Consider the following 22,109-nt stretch of genomic DNA (forward strand, 5'->3'; position numbering starts at 1 on the left):
CACATGACAGAGAAGATATAGAAATAATAAAAATAGTCAAGTTTGCCTTCTGTGGTTTTGGTCACGTGCCTAACCCATAGGCTAGTGTTTCCTGTGAAATTTTCCATGGCTTCAAAAGCCTTTTGAGGCCTGAACTTCAGCCTTGCCATCTCAACATATGAGCAATCATCCAATTCATCCAATTCCTGATTAACAATAGCTCAGAAGGTTTGAGATGTTTTTCAGACTTCAAAGACATGAATTATCTTCATACTGTAGGTGTGTATATTTTTATTTCTGAGTGTACATATCTGCAAATTTATAATCTATCCCCAGGACCTCCAGATAAACAGTCATGTGAAAAAGTATACTCACCTTTATTTTTATGATTTTATGTATCAAGGCATAGTCCTTAGAAGTTCTTAATACTCAATAAATAGAACCGTAGATGAACAACAACACATGAAATATTACATCAGGTCATCATTTATTTTATAAAAAGGAAGCCAAAACTGTGAAGTCATGTATGAAAAATGTATGATTCAATAATTTGTAGAACCACCTTTAGCAGCAACAACTAGAAGTAATTCTTTTCTGTGTGACTTTATCAGTCTCTTGCAATGTTGTGGAGGAATTTTGGCCCAGTCTTTTTTACAACATTGCTTCAGTTCATTGAGGTTTGTGGGTGTTTTTTTATGCACAACTCTCTTGAGGTCCTGCCAATTGGGTTGAGGTCTATACTTTGACTGCAGCACCTTGATTCTTTTTCAGCCATTTTGTTGTAGATTTGTTGATGTGTTTTGCGACCATTATCCTGTTGCATAATTCTTTGTCAGCCAACCTTTAGTTATTGGTGAGATGGCCTCTGGCCCAATTGCATTATGGCCAACCATTTCCACTTTGGTCTGGTCTGTGCAAAGGACAGTGTTCCCGAAGTCCTGTGAAGAGCCTTGGTAGTACAGGGGTTCAAGGCACCCTGTTATTAAGCTGGTTATTAAGACCAGCTGCCTGCAATTACTGCAGGGTTCGAATCTCGCCAAGGCTCAAGGTTGACTCAGCCTTCCATCCTTTCTAAGGTAGGTAAATTGAGGACCCAGTTGTGGGGGCAATAAGCTGACTTTGTATAAATATACAAAAGGATGAAGGCTATTGCTGAGCACATTGTAAGCCGCCCTGAGTCTTCGGAGAAGGGCGGCATATAAATCAAAAATTAAAAAAAAAAAAATTGTTCAGATGCAACTTTGCAAACAACAGCCCTGTGCTATGACCTTTTTAGAGAGAAGAGGCTTTCTCCATTCAACCCTTCCAAATGAACCATACTTCTTCAGTATTTTTCTAATTCCATTGTTATGAATCTTAACATTTAACATGCTAATTGAAGCCTGTAGAGCAGGGGCGTCAAACATGCGTCATCACGGCATGATCATGTGACGTATCACAACTTTTTTCCCCTTCTTTAAATGTGGCAGTGGCCGGTGCGTGTCCCATCTGGCCCACAGGCCACTAGTTTGACAGCTCTGCTGTAGAGTCTGAGATATAACTCTTTGCAATTTCTCTGGCCATTCCACCGTCTGTCCTTGGGCTGAATTTCCTTGAACGTCCACTCCTGGGAAGATTAGCAACTCTCCTGAATGCTTTACACTTGTCTTCCGCACTGTAGAATGATGGGTTTTTAATTGTTTGGAAATGACCTTTTAAACCTTCCCAAATTGATGGGCAGCAACAATTTCTTTTCTAAGATCATTGCTGATTCTTTATTCTTTGGCATTGTGTTAACACACAATTCAGTGTCAGAGATAGATGTAATCATACTTGCTGATGATCAATTGATGAAGGGCATTTTATTAGCAGTACGTGGCTGCTACTTCCCCTCTTTATATTATGGAAGCAGTGAGAAATTTCCTAATGGTGAGAACAATTAACCAGCGGAACAGCTGGCCTTCAGAAGTTGTGGTGCTCCATCACTGGAGGCTTTTCAGAAGAGATGAGACAGCCATTTGTCTGAAATGATATAGGGTGACCTCCAAGGTCCCTTCCAATTCTGTTATTCTCTTCTGTTCTGTTGCGATGATATTTATGATACCCTGATAAGTAAAACCACAAGAAATCAAAGCAGGTGTAGTTTCTTTTTCAATTGATTGTATTTGAAAACAACCCTTTTCACTGCTAAGAATTTGTGATTGACTGAAGTCAACAATCAAATTAGAATCATTGAATGGATATTTGAACTTGGATCTGGGTGGTCTTCCATGTGTCAATTGAATCATGATCAATGTAAGAGGTTATTGGAGCATTGTGGCATGTTTGCTTTTTCATTATAATGTAAACTTTTTTCTTCTTTTCTCATCTTCTGCAACCATTTTATGCACAATTAAAGATACACTTTTATTTGAATCTTATAGACAAAGAAGATGGCAATGAGCACTCTGGACAACTGAGGATAACAAACAACTTTGAATAGCAAAACAAGTCAGTCCAGAAATCAAAATATTTTCCATTTCCTTCAGAGAGTCCCCCAGCAGGTGAGAGAGAAATGAGAGAAAATCAAGAAGAGATTTCTAACTGGAGAGAACCCCTACAAGTGTTCCCAATACGGTAAATGCTTTAGCAAGCATGGCAACGTGGACTTACAACAAGGAGAAACCGTTTGAATGTCCTAATTGTGAGAAATGTTTCAGTAACAATTACAACCTGATGACACACCAGAGGACTCATACAGGAGAGAAACCATTTGAATGTCGTGATTGTGGGAAATGTTTTGTTCAGAATTCCAGCCTGGTTCAACACCAGAGGACTCACACAGGAGAGAAACCCTTTAAATGTCCTGACTGTGGGAAAAGTTTCCGTCAAAATTCCAACCTCATTGGCCACCAGAGGATTCACACAGGAGAGAAACCCTTTGAATGTCCTGACTGTGGGAAAAGTTTCAGTCATAATTCCAGCCTGGTTAAACACCAGAGGACTCATACAGGAGAGAAACCCTTTGAATGTCCTGATTGTGGGAAATGTTTCAGTCAAAATTCCAGTCTGGTTCAACACCAGAGGACTCACACAGGAGAGAAACCCTTTGAATGTCCTGATTGTGGGAAATGTTTCGTTCAGAATTCCAGCCTGGTTCAACACCAGAGGACTCACACAGGAGAAAAACCCTTTAAATGTCCTGACTGTGGGAAAAGTTTCAGTCAGAATTCCAACCTCATTGGCCACCAGAGGATTCACACAGGAGAGAAACCCTTTGAATGTCCTGACTGTGGGAAAAGTTTCAGTCAGAATTCCAGCCTGGTTCAACACCAGAGGACTCATACAGGAGAGAAACCCTTTGAATGTCCTGATTGTGGGAAGTGTTTCAGTCAGAATTCCAGTCTGGTTCAACACCAGAGGATTCATACAGGAGTGAAACCCTTTGAATGTCCTGATTGTGGGAAAAGTTTCAGTCAGAATTCCAGCCTGGTTAAACACCAGAGGACTCATACAGGAGCGAAACTGTACGAGTTTCCAGACTGTAGGACAAGTTTCAGTCAGAATTCCAGCCTGGTTGAGCACCAGATGACTCACACAGGAGAGAAACGCTTGAAATGTCCTGACTGTGGGAAAAGTTTCAGTCAGAATTCTAGTCTGATTAAACACCAGAGGATTCACACAGGAGTGAAACCCTTTGAATGTCCTGACTGTGAGAAAAGTTTCAGTCAAAATTCCAACCTCATTGGCCACCAGAGGACTCACACAGGAGAAAAACCCTTTGAATGTCCTGATTGTGGGAAAAGTTTCAGTCGGAATTCCAACCTCATTGGCCACCAGAGGATTCACACAAGAGAGAAACCCTTTGAATGTCCTGACTGTGAGAAAAGTTTCAGTCATTATTCCAGCCTGGTTCAACACCAGAGGACTCATACAGGAGAGAAGCCCTTTGAATGTTCTGATTGTGGTAAAAGTTTCAGTAACAATTCCAACCTGGTTAAACACCAGAGGATTCACACAGGAGAGAAACCCTTTGAATGTCCTGATTGTGGGAAAAGTTTCAGTCAGAATTCCAGCCTGGTTAAACACCAGAGGACTCATACAGGAGGGAAACTGTACGAGTTTCCAGACTGTAGGACAAGTTTCAGTCAGAATTCCAGCCTGGTTCAGCACCAGATGACACACACAGGAGAGAAATGCTTGAAATGTCCTGACTGTGGGAAAAGTTTTGGTCAGAATTCTAGTCTGATTAAACACCAGAGGATTCACACAGGAGAGAAACCCTTTGAATGTCCTGACTGTGGGAAAAGTTTCAGTCATAATTCCAGCCTGGTTCAACACCAGAGAGTTCACACAGGAGAGAAACCCTTTGAATGTCCTGATTGTGGGAAATGTTTCAGTCAGAATTCCAGCCTGGTTCAACACCAGAGGATTCACACAGGAGAGAAACCCTTTGAATGTCCTGACTGTTGGAAAAGTTTCAGTCATAATTCCAGCCTGGTTCAACACCAGAGGACTCACACAGGAGAGAAACCCTTTGAATGTCCTGACTGTGGGAAAAGTTTCAGTCAGAATTCCAGCCTGGTTCAACACCAGAGGACTCACACAGGAGAGAAACCCTTTGAATGTCCTGACTGTGGGAAAAGTTTCAGTCATAATTCCAGCCTGGGTAAACACAAGAAGACACACACAGGAGGGAAACTGTACGAGTTTCCAGACTGTGGGAAAGATCTCATTACTAGGGTTAATATTATCAATGATGTCCTTATACACAAAGGGGAGAAACTATTTTAGTGTCCTGAGTGTGGATGGTGCTTCAGGAAATATTCCACCCTTTTTGCACACAGAAAAATCCACATGACGGCGAAATGATAAGTGTAGAGAAGGCTTGAATTTCATTTCTGATGTCCCATTATAAGTGCAGCTGAGATATTGGCTATTTAAATTGATTAAATTAATTAGAATTTGCCTGATTTTTTGTAGGCAAATATGTAATGGTATTAGATGGGGCAGAGGAAAGAAAAAGTTGGAACATATTACTTTGATAATGGCTATCTTGCTTTCAGCATAAGAAGTTGCTGGATATTTATTTTTGTAGAAATTGGGCAATTATGGAAAAATCTTTTTGGGAGTGTTCTTTGCATTTTTGTGATAGTGGATAGTCCCCCCAAGATTATCAGCCTCAGAATTCTCCAGCCAGCATCTCTTGGGGATTGGAGCACAGAGATTATAGTTAAAGAGATTTTAGTTCTTCATATAAGGAGAAAACAAGAGGAGAAGACAAATGAGGGCTTTTTTTATTATTATTGAAAAAGTTTTATTCAAGAAAAAAAACACAATTTTCCCACAACCCTCCCACCCATCCCCCATCCCCCTCCCCGACTTCCCAGAGCAGAACACAAGGTATTTCAGTTAACTTTTAACAATAAACTAAGTTGCTTAACTATCCATTAAACTAACATCCCCTCTTAAAAAAAATTCTTAACCCCCCCATAGATAAATTCATGCTTCTTGGATATATTACTTCTAAAATCACTCATATAACACTTATACCATTAAAGATTCATTCATAAGCTATTTGATATTTTTTAGTCTGATACTTATTTTGAATATAATCAATCCATCTTCTCCAATCCAATATATATCTTTCTTGTGTATGATCCTTTAAGTGTGCTGAGATTTTAGCCATTTCGGCTAAGTTAGTTACTTTCAGTATCCAAGCATCAATAGTAGGCAAAAAGTCCTTCTTCCAGTGTTGTGCTATCAACAATCTTGCTGCTGTTATTAAATTCAGGATCAGTTTAGTCTCTAGAACTGTACAGTCCGTAGTTATACCCAGTAGAAACAAGTGCGGGGTAAATTTCAATCTTTTTAAAAAAATATTCTGTATCACCCACCAAGAGGGCTTTTTTTCAATGTTCTTTTCCTACCCTGTTTTCCCGAAAATAAGACATCCCCTGATTATAAGCCCAATCGTGCTTTTGAGCGCATGGCAGTAAGGCCAAGCACTTATTTCAGGATTCAAAAAAATATAAGACCGGGTCTTATTTTTGGGGAAACACGATAACAAAAATTCAGTGCACCAAGCATGTCTGTTCAGATTGTGTCAAGAATGAGGCACCCAAGTGGAAGAAACCACATGAATAGCAAATATATTGGGGGAGTTTAGAGCACTGATAAAAGCAGTGTAAAATTTCAGATGTAAAGGCTGTTCTGCCCTGCAGTTGACCTTCATGGTTCAAAAGCCAAAAGAAGCAATTTGATTGAAACGTGTCAGTTGCTACATATTCCTTTTCTCCCCAGATTTTATTCCATTTGTGGTACATGCTTTAAAACTGGTTCTCCTTAATATGAGGGTGGCCTTGTGATTTTATGGATACCTTCTTTTCTTGGAACATGGAACTCTTATGCCATTGCTGTCTTCTGTGATATTTTTTTACCTAGCAAACATTTCCTAGTGATGTACCATCTATTTATTATCCTGGAAGAACTGGGCTTAACCTAGGATTTTTTTTTACTAATAGCTATTGAGCACCCTTTGAGATGTTCAGTTTTATAGATAGTCCTCGCTTATCGCTTACTTATTTTATCAAAATTATATTGGTGCTGAAAAAGTTGACTTACAAGTGTTTTTCAAAGTTGTGGCTATCACAGTTATTTGGGGTTGGCACTGGTTTGCAATTATGATAGTTGCGGTGTCCCACAGTCATGGAATCGCCATTTAAAACCTTCACAATTGGCTTCCAACAAACAAAATTGACAGGAAGTTGCAAGTCACAATCATATTACGTTGCACTGAACAGAACACGGTGATTCACTTAATGACCACAGCTAGAACAGATGTTCTAAGTTGACATGGTTAAGTGAGGACATATTTATTTATTTATTTATTATTTATTTATTGAATTTCTATACCGCCCTTCTCCCAAAGGACTCAGGGCGGTGAACAGATTAAGATTTCATATACATATAATATTATTTTTTTTATAAACAGTAAATAATAAATTGAGTCAACTTGGTGTATCTGCTAAGATCATGGTATAGAATTTAGATGTTTATGCTAGCCCTGCTTGTTGAAACAGAAAGGTCTTCAGGGCATGTCGGAAAGTGCAAAGATCTGGGATTATTCGTATTCCAGGGGGTATTTTGTTCCAAAGAGTAGGTGCCCCCACAGAGAAGGCTCTCTCCCTTGGAACTACTAGACATTGTTTTAATGATGGTACTATGAGTAGGCCTACTCTGTGAGAGCGTATTGATTGGTGGGAGGTTATCGGTTGCAGCAGGTGGTCTCATAAGTACTCAGGTCGTAAGCCATGGAGCACTTTAAAGGTAAGAATCAACACCTTGAAGCGCACTCGGAAGGCCACTGGAAGCCAGTGCTCACGTAGAAGAGGTGTTACATGTGAGCACCATGTTGCTCCCATAATTACTCGCGCGGCCACATTCTGGACCAGTTGGAGCTTCCGGGTGCACTTCAAGAGGAGCCCCATGTGGAGAGCATTGCAGTAGTCAAGTCGGGAAATGACAAGGGCTTGAGTGACTGTGCGTAATGAGTCCCGGTCTAGAAAGGGACACAATTGGCGAATCAGGCGAACCTTATAGAAAGCTCCTCTGGCCAAGGCTGTTATATGATCTTCTAAAGACAGTCGTGCATCCAGGAGGATGCCTAAATTGCGAGCTTTCTCTGCGGGGGTCAATATTTAATGACCACACCAGTCAGGAATGGACTTGTTGATCCCAATGGCTGTTATTAAGTGAGGACTACGTTAAATCATATGTCATCATTGTGATTGTGCAGAATATTTCTTGCCTTTTTTCTTACAGGCAGTCCTCAAGTTAGAACAGTGCATTTAGTAACCACTCAACAGCACTGAAAAAAGTGACTGATGATTGTTTTTCACACGAACATTGCAGCAGTCCAACCCCCCCCCCCCCGAGACCCTATTCCATTTCAGACAAGAGACTATCCAGTCTCTTCTTAAAAGCCTCCAACCAAAACCCTGTCCTTTAATCTTGCCGAAGCTCTTGGGATCATTTCATCAATTAACATCCTCCCCTTGCTTTAAAGTTAGATTGAAAAGTGTGAGTGTATTGTATGGAGTAATCACGACAGACACACCCCTCCACCTGAAGAATGAAATATTTTGGTAATATTAAAAAGAGGCAGAATATTATATTTCCCCAAAGGAGAAATGGAGAAAAAAAAATCTTAAAGGCAGAAAGCAGCCACAACAGCTTCCAGCAGATGCCTGATGTCTTTAGGGATGGATATTTTGTGTCTGTTAAGATATCCAGGCCAGCCTATTCACAAACAATGAGCCATAATGCAACCTTGCCCCTCTCCCCCCTGGCAACAGCAACGTCGGCTCGTTTTCGCCTCCTGAATGTCAGTCACTTTTCCTGCAAGCTGCCTGTGTTGTGATGCCCCGCCTCCCCACCAGCCAGGTGGTCTTCAGCTCTCCACCAACCAGCTGATCATCAGCCTGCAGCTTGTCAGCCTCGACATCAGATTCCCACCATCCAGCACCAGTTCAGGGGTTTCTTACCCACTCGGGACAGAGAGAGGGAGGGAGGGAGGGAGGAAGGCAGGCTCGGGTTGTGGTAAAAACTGTAGTTCAGTAATAAGGATGTGATGGCCCTCCAGTGGCTACTGCACTACACTCCCATCATTCCTGACTATTAGTTGTGCTGTTTAAAAAATCCAGTGCCACCAGGGAGAAGTCAAGTTATGAGTGATTGAAATTCCTCACACTGAAGCTAAGTGGTGATAGGTCATAACAGAGGTATGTATTCTCCCTGACATATTTTCTTGTTATGTGCCCTATGATTTAAATTTCAGATAAATGTATTTCTCTGCTGTCGTCTTGTTAATTCAGCGAGCTATCCCAGGGCACTGCCGGGGTTGACGGGGATCCTGCAGAAAGTGCCTCAGGAGCCAGTCTCATCTCTGTACCCATCAAGCATTCCATGTCCTGGTTTCTCTTCCCCACCCCCATTTGCTCTTGTAGCACACTTTTCTTTCCTTCGATATAACAGGTAAAAGTCTCTGAACAGAGAGAGACAGAGAGACAGACTTGTTGATTGTAAGCTCCTTGCATTTTTGCTGCAAAACTGAGATTCCTGAAGTGGACCACTAGACTCCTAAACAACTGAAAAAACAATCTATTAAAAGGAAAAATCAACCAAAAGAGCAACATGCAAACAGAAGCAAATAAAATACCCCCAGGAGCAAAAGAAATTAAAGTTTAATTTGTGTGCATTGGCAAAATGGACTGCTAAATTGACCACGCCAGTGGTGGTATTCAGCTGGTTGTATCCAGTTCGGGCAAACAGATAGCGGTGACTGTGAGAGGCTCCGCCCACCCACCCGGACATAATCTCATCCCATTTATCCACGTTTTTGATGCTCTGCGCATATGTGGAAGGCCCTGTGCATGAAGTCATGCATGTGCGCTCAGATTTGTGAACCAGTAGTGAAGGTAAGTGAATACCACCCCTGAGCCATGACCACCTAGCCACGCCCACCCAGCCACATGACCACTAGCCACGCCCACCCAGTCAGTCCAGCCTTCCAACAGTCTGAGAGACCATGAATTGGCCCCATTTAAAAAGTTTTGAGGACCCCTGTTTTAGGACATAATAGGATTAACTCACCACCATTGAAAAAGCAAGACACAAAAGCCCCTTCACTGCACAATCCCGAGAACAGTTCATACTTCAAAGTCACAGAAACCTGAGAGGATCCATCCACTCATTCAGCCATTTTGTCAGCTTTCCCAGAACTTCATGCTGTTGTTGGTTCTGCTCATCAATAAACAAAATGGTTAGTCAAATCTTATGTGCTAATGTTAATCACGAATTTGATGATTGCTCAAATATTGAGATGACAAGGCTGAAATTCTGACCTCAACTGGCTTCTGAGGCCATGGAAAATTTCACAGGAAACCACTAGCCTGAAGTGAAAGCAAAGAAATATATAAATGTCTGCCTTGCACTATGTCAGTTGTCAAGCATCTGAATGTAAATCACATGACCAGAGGGATGCTACAATGGTCATAAGTGTGATAAATGGTCATAAATAACTTTTTCAGTGTCGTAAATTCAGTCATTAAATAAACTATTGTAAATTGAGGACTACCTCTGGTTCCCTTGTGCTCCAACAGCTTTGAGACGTATATTTCAATGGTCCTGAAATCACCTTTGCTAGTTCCTTCAGAACTCTGGAATGTACTCTGTCCAAACCCAGTGATTTGAATTGGTGTAGAGCTGACAGGTGTTCTCTTACATTATTTTTGCATATTCTAATTTGCATTCCTAATCTGGCACTTATGATTCTGTTTTTGATACGTTGTGTCATGTTTTCTTTTGGGGTGAAAACACATGTAAATGGGTGAAATGCTCCTGGTTCGGACCGGTTCGGCCGATCCGGTAGCAATGATGGCCGGTGGTTTGGAGAACTGGTAGCAATGGTAGCTCAAGGCTCCGCCCACCTGCCCAGAAGTCATTACTTCCTGGTTTTAACCAGGAAGCTTGCCTGCCTTCGCAAGCTGGCCATGGGGACCACTGGGAAGGCCACATGGAAGGCAGGCAAGCAAGCATGTGGGGGCTGCCCCGGGACATCTGCCTTCTCTCCCAGAGTGCTGCTGCCGCCCCAGAGCTTGCCTTCATCTCTGCAGCCCACAGGCCCCTCTTGCCCTTCTCTGAGTCCAGCGCTTCTGCTTGTTGGGCCATTTCCCTGAAGCCGGCAGCTCAGCGGCCAGCTGCTTTGCTTTTTCCCTCTTGAGGCTCTCATCACAGCAGCACCGGCATGGGGGAGGCAGGCCCCATGCTTGTGCTTGTTCAGTGCAGCTGCAGGGAAGCCAAGAGACAGTGGGACGAAGGGGCTGGTGCATTGGGGTCTCCTCTGCCTCCCCCAAGCCTCTGCCTCCACCTTTCTCCCATGAGGAAAAAGCAAAGCAGCTGGCTGAGGAGTTGCCAGAAGTACCCAGAAAGAGACTCCAGCCTTGCCCCAGAGCCACTGCTCACTCGCCGCCCACTCGCCCTTTGCCTTGGTTTGGGGGCCGAGGCCCAGGGATGTGCCATTCCCTGGGGTCCCAGAGCCGCCACCTGTTCGCTGCCTGCCTCAACCAGGCCTGGGAATCCACCATTCCCCAACACCAGCCTTGCCCCGGAGCTGCCATCCACTTGCCGCCCACTCTCCCTTTGCTGTGGGTCAGGTTACAGATGTAACCCCCCATCCTTCTTCTCTCAAAACAATACGGATGCAGCTACCCGGGACTGAGCGGGCTGAATAAAGCCTTGTTTAAGATTTTTCTCGATGAAAGCCCTCATCTCCTTCAGCTCAGCTGGAGTCATCGAATACATCTTGGGTTTTGGTAAAACAGTCCCTGGAAGGATCTCTATCCCACAGTCAGTGGGCCGGTGAGGAGGCAAGGCATCGCATTCTCGCTCGCTGAACACCTCTTGCAGCGTACACCTCAGGGTAGCCTAACTGGCCAGACGCCTGAGGATGCAGGACAGCTCCCGCCAGTCCACCCTGGTCTACTGTAGGGGCTTGAGCCATTCCTCATGTCGTGGTGGGGTTGGACCCAGGCCCAATTGCAGGTGTCGACAGCCCCCACTCCACCAGATGGTTGGGCCCCATATGTCCAACCAAGATAAACCCAGGACTAGGTCTCGGCCTGTCGTTCGTTCAGAACTGCGATAGGAAATAATCACCAGTAACGCACAGAGAATCAGGGTTTACTGCATAATACTACGTTCCGTAAACGTTCTGGAACGTATATTCTATCATCGCCCTGCTATGCAGGAATGCTGATATCCAGGAACTGTTTGTGTGTTCTCTGCAGCTGCTTATCTCCGCTCCTCCGTCTCCCACACCCCCCATCGATGGCGAGCTCCGGTAGGACTCGACACTAGGTCTTCTGTTATCATAGGCACAACCACAAACCGTAGGGTTTCCCTGTGAGCACATATTTCCATAACCATCTCCTCTGTGACATGGATGGCGGACCGTCTGCACAACAAGGACCCATCTATCTGCTCAAATCTTATGGGCCAGGATAGCTTTCTCAGTCCCATCCCCAACCTTGTGGCTACCCCTGTGCACATTAAGCACCTGGTGCAGCCAGTGTCTACCAAGGCTGTCCAATCCCTTCGTACCCGTGCTTCTAACACTATTGGGATAACCAAGATCTAACCAATCATAAAATTTCCCCCATATCTTAAAATATTTGGTATCTTCTCTCTCTTTAATCATCAAGGTTTAATCATCTATTCATTTCTGCACAGTCTAAAAATTTTTTAATTATTTCCCCTACCAACGGGATTTTCTCTGCTTTCCATCTTTGCGCAAATACTATCCTCGCTGCAGTTATTATATGTATAATCAAATATACATTTCTTTATTAATTTTCTCTGGTAGGATACCAGTAGGAACAGCTCAGGTTTTAAGTCAATATGTTGTTGGATCATTTCTTCTAACCAAGTCTTAATTCTGTTCCAATAGACTCTCACTTCTGAACATGTCCACCACATATGATAATAAGATCCTGGTATTTGATGGCATTTCCAACATTTGGCTGATTTGTCTTTAAACATTTTTGCCAATTTTTCAGGGGGCATATGCCATCTGTAAAACATTTTATATTGATTCTCTTTGTATGCAGTGGACATTGTTAATTTATAGTTCCTTTCTCATAACTGTTGCTATCTATCAAGCTCAATTGAGTATCCACAATTTTTTGCTCAAGCAATCATTGTTTCCTTTACTTGTTGTTCTTCTAATTCCATACTAAGTAGAACATTATAATTTTTAAAAAATTATTTTATCCTCTGCTCCCATGAGTATCCTATCCCGATCTGTCATTTCTAAATAAAAGCCATATTATTTTACATCTTTTTCATATCTTGCTTGTATTTGCATATACATATACCAGTTTATCACAATCCCTTGTTCTTCCAGTTCTTGTTTCCCTTTCAGTTCCCCCTTATCTGTAAGTAAATCTAAAAATCTTTCTAAAATTAACCATGTTTGGGTGTATCAATGCTTCTATTGTTGATAACCATATTGGAATTTTCAAATAGTATTTATCTCTAACTTTCTCCCACACTAAGAATGCATATATATATAATATATATATATATATATACATACAGCATATATGCATATATACATATATATTTGTTTTCTGAGGTTTTCGCGGGTATTTGTATGTAAGTCTTTGGTTACTCGGGTTTTCTCCCGTGTAAAATTGGAAGTACCTTGGTGACGTTTCGACGAAGTCTCATTCGTCATCTTCAGGCTGGTGTCTTCGGCCTTGTGCTTCTAGGAGCACAAGGCCGAAGTATTCATATATATATTTGCTTTCTTCTGCATGCTTGCTGTCTGAAGAAGCCTAGGATAGTGGATGTGATTTCACTGAGCTATGGCTGCAATTTGAGAAACTTGGTTTACGTAAGAAAACCTGACAACCCAGTTGAAGAAAAATACACACACACACACACACACACCCCATATTTTTCAGAGTATAAGACGCACTGGAGTATAAGACGCACCTACCTTTTTTGTTTTGTTTTCTTTTATAAAAAGTTTTTTTTACTTTGTAGACAAACACACATACATACATACATACAATACATACATACATACATACAATGTATTTTCTTTGAACAGATTATTTGGCCGGTTCACAAATTTAAACAGTGTTTAGTCATTTCAACTAAATTTACAATTTCTATATTTCCTTTCTGCCATATTTATTCATCTATTTTTTAAAAAAACAAATATTACCCTTCATCCTCATCTCTTAATCAAATTCAATTTTTCCCTTCTATTCTATATTATACCCTTTCCCATTGTCATCTATTTTTATATCCATCCTCACATTGGTTAAATATGTAATATTACAGTTGTTTAATACAAATACAACATTTTAATATTACATAACTATATTTTTTGTATATTAATCAATATGAATATGAATATTCCAATTATCTCCAATTTCTTACAAATCAATTAATTATATTAACCAATAATAATAAACCAAATAATTCCTCTAAACTGCAATTTAACCATTTCTGCTTTCAACACAATATACAATTAATATCTCCATTATTACAATTCCCTAGTTAAATACAGCTTTCCCCTTATGTTACTCATTTTCACAACTTAAACTCTCCCAATAACCCAAATAGTTTTGCCCATATAATCCTCCAAATCACAACTTAATCATTTCTACTTTCATCACAATATATAATTAAAAATATTTCAATCGTTACTATTTCCCTAATTAAATTTTAAAATGTTCTAACTGTTATCCAAGCTACAACTTAATCCTTTTTACTTTCACCACCATATATCATTAAAGGTATTTCAATTGTTACAGTTTATACTTATTCATATTTCTAAAAAAAAATAAAGAAAAACGTATCATTCTCTAGATTTCAAAAATACAAAGACAAATATTTCAATTATTATTCATTTCATTTTTACAATCATGATTTCCCATTTATTTCTTACTACTATTCATATTTCAATTCTAAATATGTATAACATCTTTCTCTTTCATTTCTTTTTTCTCCCTTCCCATTTTTATTTTTGCCTTTTTTTCTCCTTTTTTTCTTTTGTGTTTTAAAATCTTGAACTCTCCTCTTTTGTCCTAAATTTCCCATTGTTTGCACCTACCTTTTTTGGTGAGCAAAAAGAAGAAAATAAATCACCCTCTGCCTCTGCCTAATTTTGCGTCGTAGCAGCAAACATCTGAGCCTGGTAGCTCAGCAGACTAAAAAAGCATTGTGATTAACACCAGCTGTCTGCAATTACTGTAAGTTCGAATATCACCAGGCTCTAGGTTGACTCAGCCTTCCATCCTTTCTAAGGTAGGTAAAATGAGGACCCAGTTTGTGGGGGCAATAAGCTGACTTTGTATAAATATACAAAAGTATGAAGGCTATTGCTTAACGCATTGTAAGCTGCCCTGAGTCTCTGGAGAAGGGCGGCATATAAATCAATTTTTTAAAAAAACAACAAAAAAACAGCCTGCTTTACTTTGTTTCGTTTTCAATGCATGGCTTGATTAGCACAAGGGGAAAAAAAATCTGCTCCAGCAATTTACCTCTTTGCAGCAAGCAGCAGAGCCCTGCACAAAACAGCTGAGAGCAAATCAGCTGAGAGTCAAGAGGCCGATCTAATCAACTTGTGCTAATTAGCCTGTGCTGAAGCTGAAAGGAGCTGTTTTTTCTTGCTGTTTGCTTGCAGGGAGGTAACTGCTGCAAGGCACAGGCCAAAGAGTGGGGGCCAGTGGGTGGGCAGGGCTACATTCGGTGTATAAGACGCACCTAAATTTTCACTCCCTTTTAGGGGGGAAAAAGGTGTGTCTTATACTCCGAAAAATACAGTATATTGTTTACACTATAAAATGTAGTGAAGTCCATTATCTGAAGTTGCTTTATCATAAACTGCCAGTTCACATTATCAAAAGATTTCTGTGCATCTAGAAATATCATCGCCATTTGTTTTTCTGAGTTAGTCTCATAATACTCCATAGTATTCAAAATTATCTTCATATTATCTCTAATTTGCCTTTTAGGTAAGAACCCATTTTGATCCATATGAATAAATTTATTTAATAGCCTTTTTAGTCTGTTCGACATTATTGAAGTGAAAATCTTGTAATCACATTTAAAAGTGAAATTGGTCTGTAGTTTTTTTTATTAATTTCAAATCTGAATAATCTTTGGGTGTGAGATTTTTAAAAAACAGCAGACCTCTTAAAAAGTGAAACAGAGACCATGAACAAGTAAAAAGCAGATTTATTAAAATAAATAAATAAAGCTGTATAGTAAAAAAAGAAGCAGACATACTGCGAACTCCGGAATTTAAGATTTTAAAATTTTAAAAGAATTAAAATTTTATTTTACTAAGCTTTCATCAGCCATCTGCTGACATCGTCAGAGTATTAAACTACCATTACAGAGATCTCTGCCTTTATATGCCATTAATCAGTTTAGCCCTTGCATGTGTAATAGGCCCTTCCAGCCGTCTCCCACTTGTAATCTGCTGTGTTGTTTTTGCTGTCGTCATGCTGGATGTTGGAGGCTTGATTCCTACTGTTTCCACCCTCCTAGCTTGCTTATTAGTGGGGGGTGATGTTAGCCTGTCAGCTATTGCAATTTGCTGCCTTGTCCGTGACCTCGTGGTCAGCCAGGTTTGTTTCTCATTAATCCTATCTGTTGCAGTTTGAGACAGCCCTGCCGGGTTGCTCTGTGTTTGGTCGGGACTAACTGTGCCTTCACAGGCTGAGTCTGCATGCCCAGAGGTGGGGGGTGGTGCCTTTGGTCTCTGCTCACTGATGAAAAGTCATCTCTGCTCCTCCTGCAGGGTCTTTCCTGGTGTCTCAAAGCCCAATAGGCTAGTGGCAGTTCAATATACCTGTTGATAGAATTGTTATTGGAGAACCAGGCTTCTTTTAGTAGGTGTCCTCCTTTAGTCTTATCATGGGCAATAACCTCAGCCTCTTGAAAATCAAATGTGTGGTTGTGCTCCTTCATATGCGTCCAGATCTGGGAGCGCTGTTCCTTGCGTCAGACAGCCTGTTCGTGTACTCTGGTCTGTAATCACTTGGCCGTTTCCCCTATGTAATTGCTTGCACAATTACTACAGTTGATGCGGTAAACTATTGAAGATGTCTCCTCCTTGGATAATGCTACCTTTGGGTGCATCACTCTCATTCTCAATGTTTGCTCCAGCTTATGCGCCACTTTGACTCCATGTGCCGAGAGGATGCGTGCAGAAGTTTCGGATACCCCCTGTACATATAGGAGCACCCTCCATGCAGCAGTTCCACTGGCACCTTCAGTAGGCTGCCGAACCCTAGATGTAACACACCTTCGGATAAAGTCCATTGAGTATCCGTTGAGCTTGCAGACCTGATAAAGATATGCCCACTCCTTGGCTTTAGCTGCTGGTGTACTACAATGATTGTCTATCCTACTGAACAGTGCCCAAATACAACTGATTTTATGTGCCATGGGGTGATTGCTCCCATTATGTAAAATACAGTCCGTGTTCGTGGTTTTCCGATGCACACATGTGTCAAGACTCCCGTCTGAGTTGCAGTTGACCAGCACATCCAGAAAGGCCAGCGTGTTGTTGGTTTCTTCCTCCATCGTAAATTGAATGTCAGGATATATGGAATTGAGGGTTCTTATAAAGCTGGTCTTATCTTGCCGTTTAATGATGACAAATGTGTCATCGACATAATGTGCCCAAAACCTGGGCTTTTTAATTCTAAATTTTAATTTTTTTAAAATGTTAAAATCTTAAGTTCTGGAATTCGTAGTATGTCTGCTTCTTTTTTTAGAATAGTTTGTAATAAAGCTATATATATATTTCAGGCTTTTGCAAAAGGGTTCTCCCATGAAAGAGAGAGAGCATCTTATTACTCCGGTTACATGGTTTAAATACAGTTTCAGACTATCAGCAAAACAATTAGAACGTCCCCACCAGATATTGTTTTCTGTTGATATATAACATTTTTGGCTTTCATTTTATGTTCTGCACTGGAGTTCCCCTCCAAAAATACCCTTTAAATATGTTTTCATAATTATTAGTATTGTTCTCCTTAATTGATCATTTAGTCTCGTCCTCTTTTTCAATAGAGCTTAGGTCAGCCTGACCCAACTTAGAATGTATCAAAACATCTATTTCCTCAAAACAAGTGTCATAGTTCCTTTAACCTTCCCAGAATATAATGCTTACGCATGTCCTATTTTCCATTGCGCTGCTCCTCCAATCCCTGGACGGGTAGTATCTTCCAGTTGCTATGCAGAACTGAGTGCTGATCACTTCCCAAAGTCAGGCCACGCCCACACTGCCCAATCAGCTTCAGTCTTTCTCACTCAGTTGCTGTGAGAACTGTAGAAATTGAGTGCTCTGTCTTTAATTCAAATCCTTCCCCTTTTCTTATTTTTGTTTTCTTCCTAATACCTTTATCTGATTTTATACGGAGCTGCTAAGTTTAAGTTGTTTGCTGCTGGGGCGTGGATGTGTTTGGGGCTCCAAACCGTCAGGCCCTTTCCCCTGCTATCGGGGCAGCGTCGCACCAGATTCCAACCCGGCTGGGCGGATCCGCGTTGCCTGGTTTGTGCTAGCGACAGGCGAGTTGCCGGTGAGCCGGTTTGACTGCCTTCGCTTCGGCTCCGATCATCATAGCGGCTCCAGAGTGCTTGTTGGGTGTTGCGGCGGCCTCTGACGTCTCGGACTGCACGGAAACTCTTGAATTCTTCAGCGCTCTCGTTTCAACAGCTGCGAGGCGCAAAGGGAGTTTCTCCGATCGCCGCTTTGTCTTTGGAAAGCTGTGAGTTTACAGTTTGAGCCTCGAAAGGCTCGGAGACTAGTCTGTTAATCGGCGGCCGCCATTTTGGAGTTCGTTTGACAGCTAGCCTTGCTTGGTGCCTCATTCAAACGGCCAATTCGCGCAGGACTTACATCCAATCTGCCGAATTATACCAGCTTTCTGGATCAGTGCTATTGACACTAGTTTGGCTTTCCGCGCCCTGCAATTGTGCTCAGCTATTTGTGGAGGCTTGTTTCTCAGGGGATTTGAGCTCAGCAGCTTCTGAGCCTGTCCAATCCCATTTCAATTCTGTATCCTCTGTGGGTAATATTGTGTTCTGGAGGACTGAGCTCAGCGGCTTCTGGGCCTACCTACACTCCACATCAACAGTGTCTTCACTGTGGGCAATATTCCTTGGGTGAGCCTCGGTGTTGACCTTACTAACCGGTTACTGTCACGGTTACTGTAATACATGATGGCGGATTTGGCGTTGTCCTCGGATTCAGAGGAACCTCGCAGCCCTCCTCAACCTCAACAACAGTCACGTATCAAGAAGTCAAAGTCCAAGGTTCACAAACATCACACCTCTTCCAAGTCTGCCAGGCAAACCAAGGCGGAACAACGTAGGCATCACGCCTTGGAAAAGCAGTTTGAACGAGCCCAACAGCAGCAGGCAGCACAGCAGGAACTGCCTCTATCTTGTGAGGACCGAGCTGGCTCTTCTGGAGCATCAGCGCACACTAGTTCTAATTTGCTACGCTCGAAGGGTGTGTCGATGTCTTTGCCAGATGTCTCCAACCCACCAAATTCCCAACTATCTTTGGGCCATAGACGTCTACCGGAGGCAACCTTTACACCTACCGTGGCGGGGCTCCGTCCGGAGGTGGCTGACAATCCTGTGAGCTTTCAATCGATGCTATTGGATGCGTTGGCAAAAATTTTGGCTGCTGGCCTCCAACAGGAGTCATCAATCTCTCTCTCTTCTGCCCTACCTTCCCAACCGCATGCTCCAGCTATTGCAAAAGCTGCCCCTTCTCGGGCACAGCGGGTTGCAGACAGATCGTCTGAGGAAGCAGAGGAAGGTGAAATTTGCCCGGAGGATGTCGAATTCTCAGATTATGAAGGGCTTACTCCAGAGAAGCCCGCTTTCACTAATTTATTCCACCCGTCGGTCTTCAAATCACTGCTGCACAAAGCCAAGATGGCCACCAAGTTTGGCATTGTTGGTACATCTACAGAACCTGAGGACCAATCGTCTGATCCACACAACAACCTCTTTCTGGTTTCTAAGCCAGACCACGATGTGATTCCTTGCCCTCCATTATTTAAAAATGTCGTGAAAGCTGCCTTTGGACAGCCAGGTTCCCTGACAGCCCCAAGCGGCCTGGACAAACGTCTTTATGTGGCAGCGTCGGAAATGGAGGAAGTCTTGGCCATGCCCTCTGTAGATCCTCCGGTAGCCACCTTGTCCTCATCGTCTCTGGTAACTTCTGATGTTGATGGCCTAAAGGCTGAGGACTGTAAGATGGAACTTGGTTTCTGTAAGGCGCATCAGGCGGCAGCTTGGGCTATTAAGGCAGCCACCGCTACATCATTTTTCAACCGCGCTTCCCTGATCTGGCTCCGGCAACTTCAGGAGCGGCTGCCCCCTGCCGATACTAGGCTGCATCAAGACATTAATAAATTAGTGGCAGCAACGGAGTACTCAGCGGATGCTTCCTTGACGGCTGCCAAATTTGCATCACGGGCGATGGTGACAGCAGTGACCAATAGACAACTCTTCTGGCTTCACAATTGGCGGGCAGACAACAACGCAAAGTGGAAGTTGGCGTCAGCTCCTTTCGCCGCACCGTCTCTATTTGGTGCTTGTCTGGAGCCGATATTGATAGAAGACAAGGACAAACGTAAGATCCTTCCTTCCTCTTACAGCCGCCAGGAGAGGAGATATATGCCTTACACACAGCGTCAGTCCTTTCGATCTTTCACAGGGTCTGGCGGTTCCTACTTTCCATGCTCATATGCCCAGAACTCTGACCGTACCTCGGACAGACAGCCCTTTCGTGATAGAGCCAGGAACCAGTCACAATCCAAACGTACCTTCAGGGGAGCCGCCTATCGCCCGGCTCGCAGAGACAAATGACTCGCTGGTTCCAGGTCCTATTGGGGGTCGTCTCCAGCACTTCTACCCCCAGTGGTACCTCTCAACAACCGATGCTTGGATCCGCAACTCGGTTCAACATGGCCTTCGTCTCGAGTTCCATACTTTACCACCCACCAGGTTTCGTCGCTGCCCAGTGCCTCGGTGCCCGGCTCAGAGGGCGCTTATGGAAGCAGAGATATCGCACCTCCTTTCCATCAAAGCAGTAGAACCGGTACCCAAAGGTCAGGAGCGAACTGGGTTCTACGCTACCTTATTTCTGGTGCCCAAGTCATCGGGGAGCCACAGGGGCATCTTGAACCTGAAAAGTCTCAATCAGTATATACTGTATCGCAGATTCAAGATGCATTCCCTCAAGTCGATTCTTGTGACCATCAGGCAAGGGGACTATCTTCAGTCTGTAGATCTACGTGAAGCATACTTGCATGTCCCAATACATCCGTTGCATCGTCGCTACCTCCGCTTCGAATACAACAACATGCATTTTCAATATTGCGCAATGCCTTTCGGGCTTTCATTGGCCCCAAGAACCTTCATGAAACTGGTGACGGTGGTTGCTGCTTCCATGAGGTCTCGATCAATCCGTCTCAGCTGTTACCTCGACGACTTACTGCTCTTGTCAACCTCTCCTTCACAGGCAACAAAGGACATGGAGGTGGTTCTAAAGGTGTTCCAGAACCACGGTTTTCCATCAACCATCAAAAGAGCCACCTGACAACAATGACACATCTCCAGCACTTGGGGGCGGTGATCGATTCACAGCTGGGGCAAGTGTTTCTCTCACCAAATCGCATTCTCGACATCAAGGAGATGGTGCGGCAGGTTCAAGGTCAGAGGAAGGTTCCTTTGCTCCTGTTGACCCAGTTATTAGGAAAGCTAATATCCTGCATCCATGTCGTTCCGTGGGCACGCAGACACTCCTGGCCCCTCCAGTGGCTGTTGCTTCCCTTTCAGAAAGCAAACCGCAGTACATCAACACATCGGATTGTCCTACCTCCACAAACTCGAATGTCACTCACGTGGTGGAGGTCCCCTGCTCTTCAAAGAGGATGTTTTTTTCTCGAACTGGACTGTCTTTGTCGAGCCTGGCAACCTGCTCGACACCGCTAACGCGTGCTGAAAGCATCGAGGGACATATACATACTTGGTGGTGGTGGCACTGGGTGAAGGCGGCCGTATGCGGGGTGTGGGGTGGTGGTATCGGGTGCGACGGGATTAGGGCCGTTCTGGAGGACACAGCGGCAGCACCTTCCAGAACACGCTGAAGACCAATTACACCCCTAAAAGAGGGGCGTGGTAATAAACAAGGGCACGGTCTACGCCCCTAAACGAGGGGCATAGTAACAAACAAGGGCGCGGTCCTAATGAGTTAATGGAAAGATGGGCTATATAAATGCCCCATTCTTGGTGTAACGTAGCGCCGATTTCAATCGTGTTTACGAATCAGTGTGTAGCCGGATGCGGATGCGAATAAACCAGCGTGCCAAAAAGAGCTGAATAAGGCTGTAGCTGTGTTTTGATTGCGTCTCGCACGACATTCCTGAGAGGAAATCGGCGCTACCCTTTGCAAGCCTACGGAATGGCAGAGGGAGTGGATACGACTGTTGCAACGCCGCCCTCGGAGGAGGAGGGGCTGCCTGCAGCTGAGGAAAGCCTGGCTGAAGCTCAGCCCTTGG

General features: G+C 43.1%; 3 protein-coding genes across 3 annotated transcripts in view; 2 read left to right on the forward strand and 1 right to left on the reverse strand.

Moving 5' to 3' along the window:
• Positions 1–6,551, forward strand: part of LOC132710889 (uncharacterized) — a 40,760-nt gene extending 34,209 nt beyond the window's left edge. The window contains exon 3 of the mRNA XM_087884134.1: positions 2,681–6,551. Coding sequence (XP_087740260.1) covers positions 2,681–4,731 — 2,051 coding nt within the window. The 3' untranslated portion in view covers positions 4,732–6,551. The remainder of the gene's footprint in view (positions 1–2,680) is intronic.
• The window catches only part of LOC132710035 (uncharacterized), a 173,535-nt gene that overhangs the window by 113,878 nt on the left and 37,548 nt on the right, over positions 1–22,109 (reverse strand). The gene's annotated exons all lie outside the window — the stretch shown is intronic.
• The window catches only part of LOC148115761 (uncharacterized), a 321,967-nt gene that overhangs the window by 52,444 nt on the left and 247,414 nt on the right, over positions 1–22,109 (forward strand). The gene's annotated exons all lie outside the window — the stretch shown is intronic.

Source organism: Pantherophis guttatus, chromosome 2, assembly GCF_059756535.1.
Source record: "Pantherophis guttatus breed Tessera chromosome 2, ASM5975653v1, whole genome shotgun sequence".
Lineage (NCBI taxonomy): Eukaryota > Metazoa > Chordata > Lepidosauria > Squamata > Colubridae > Pantherophis > Pantherophis guttatus.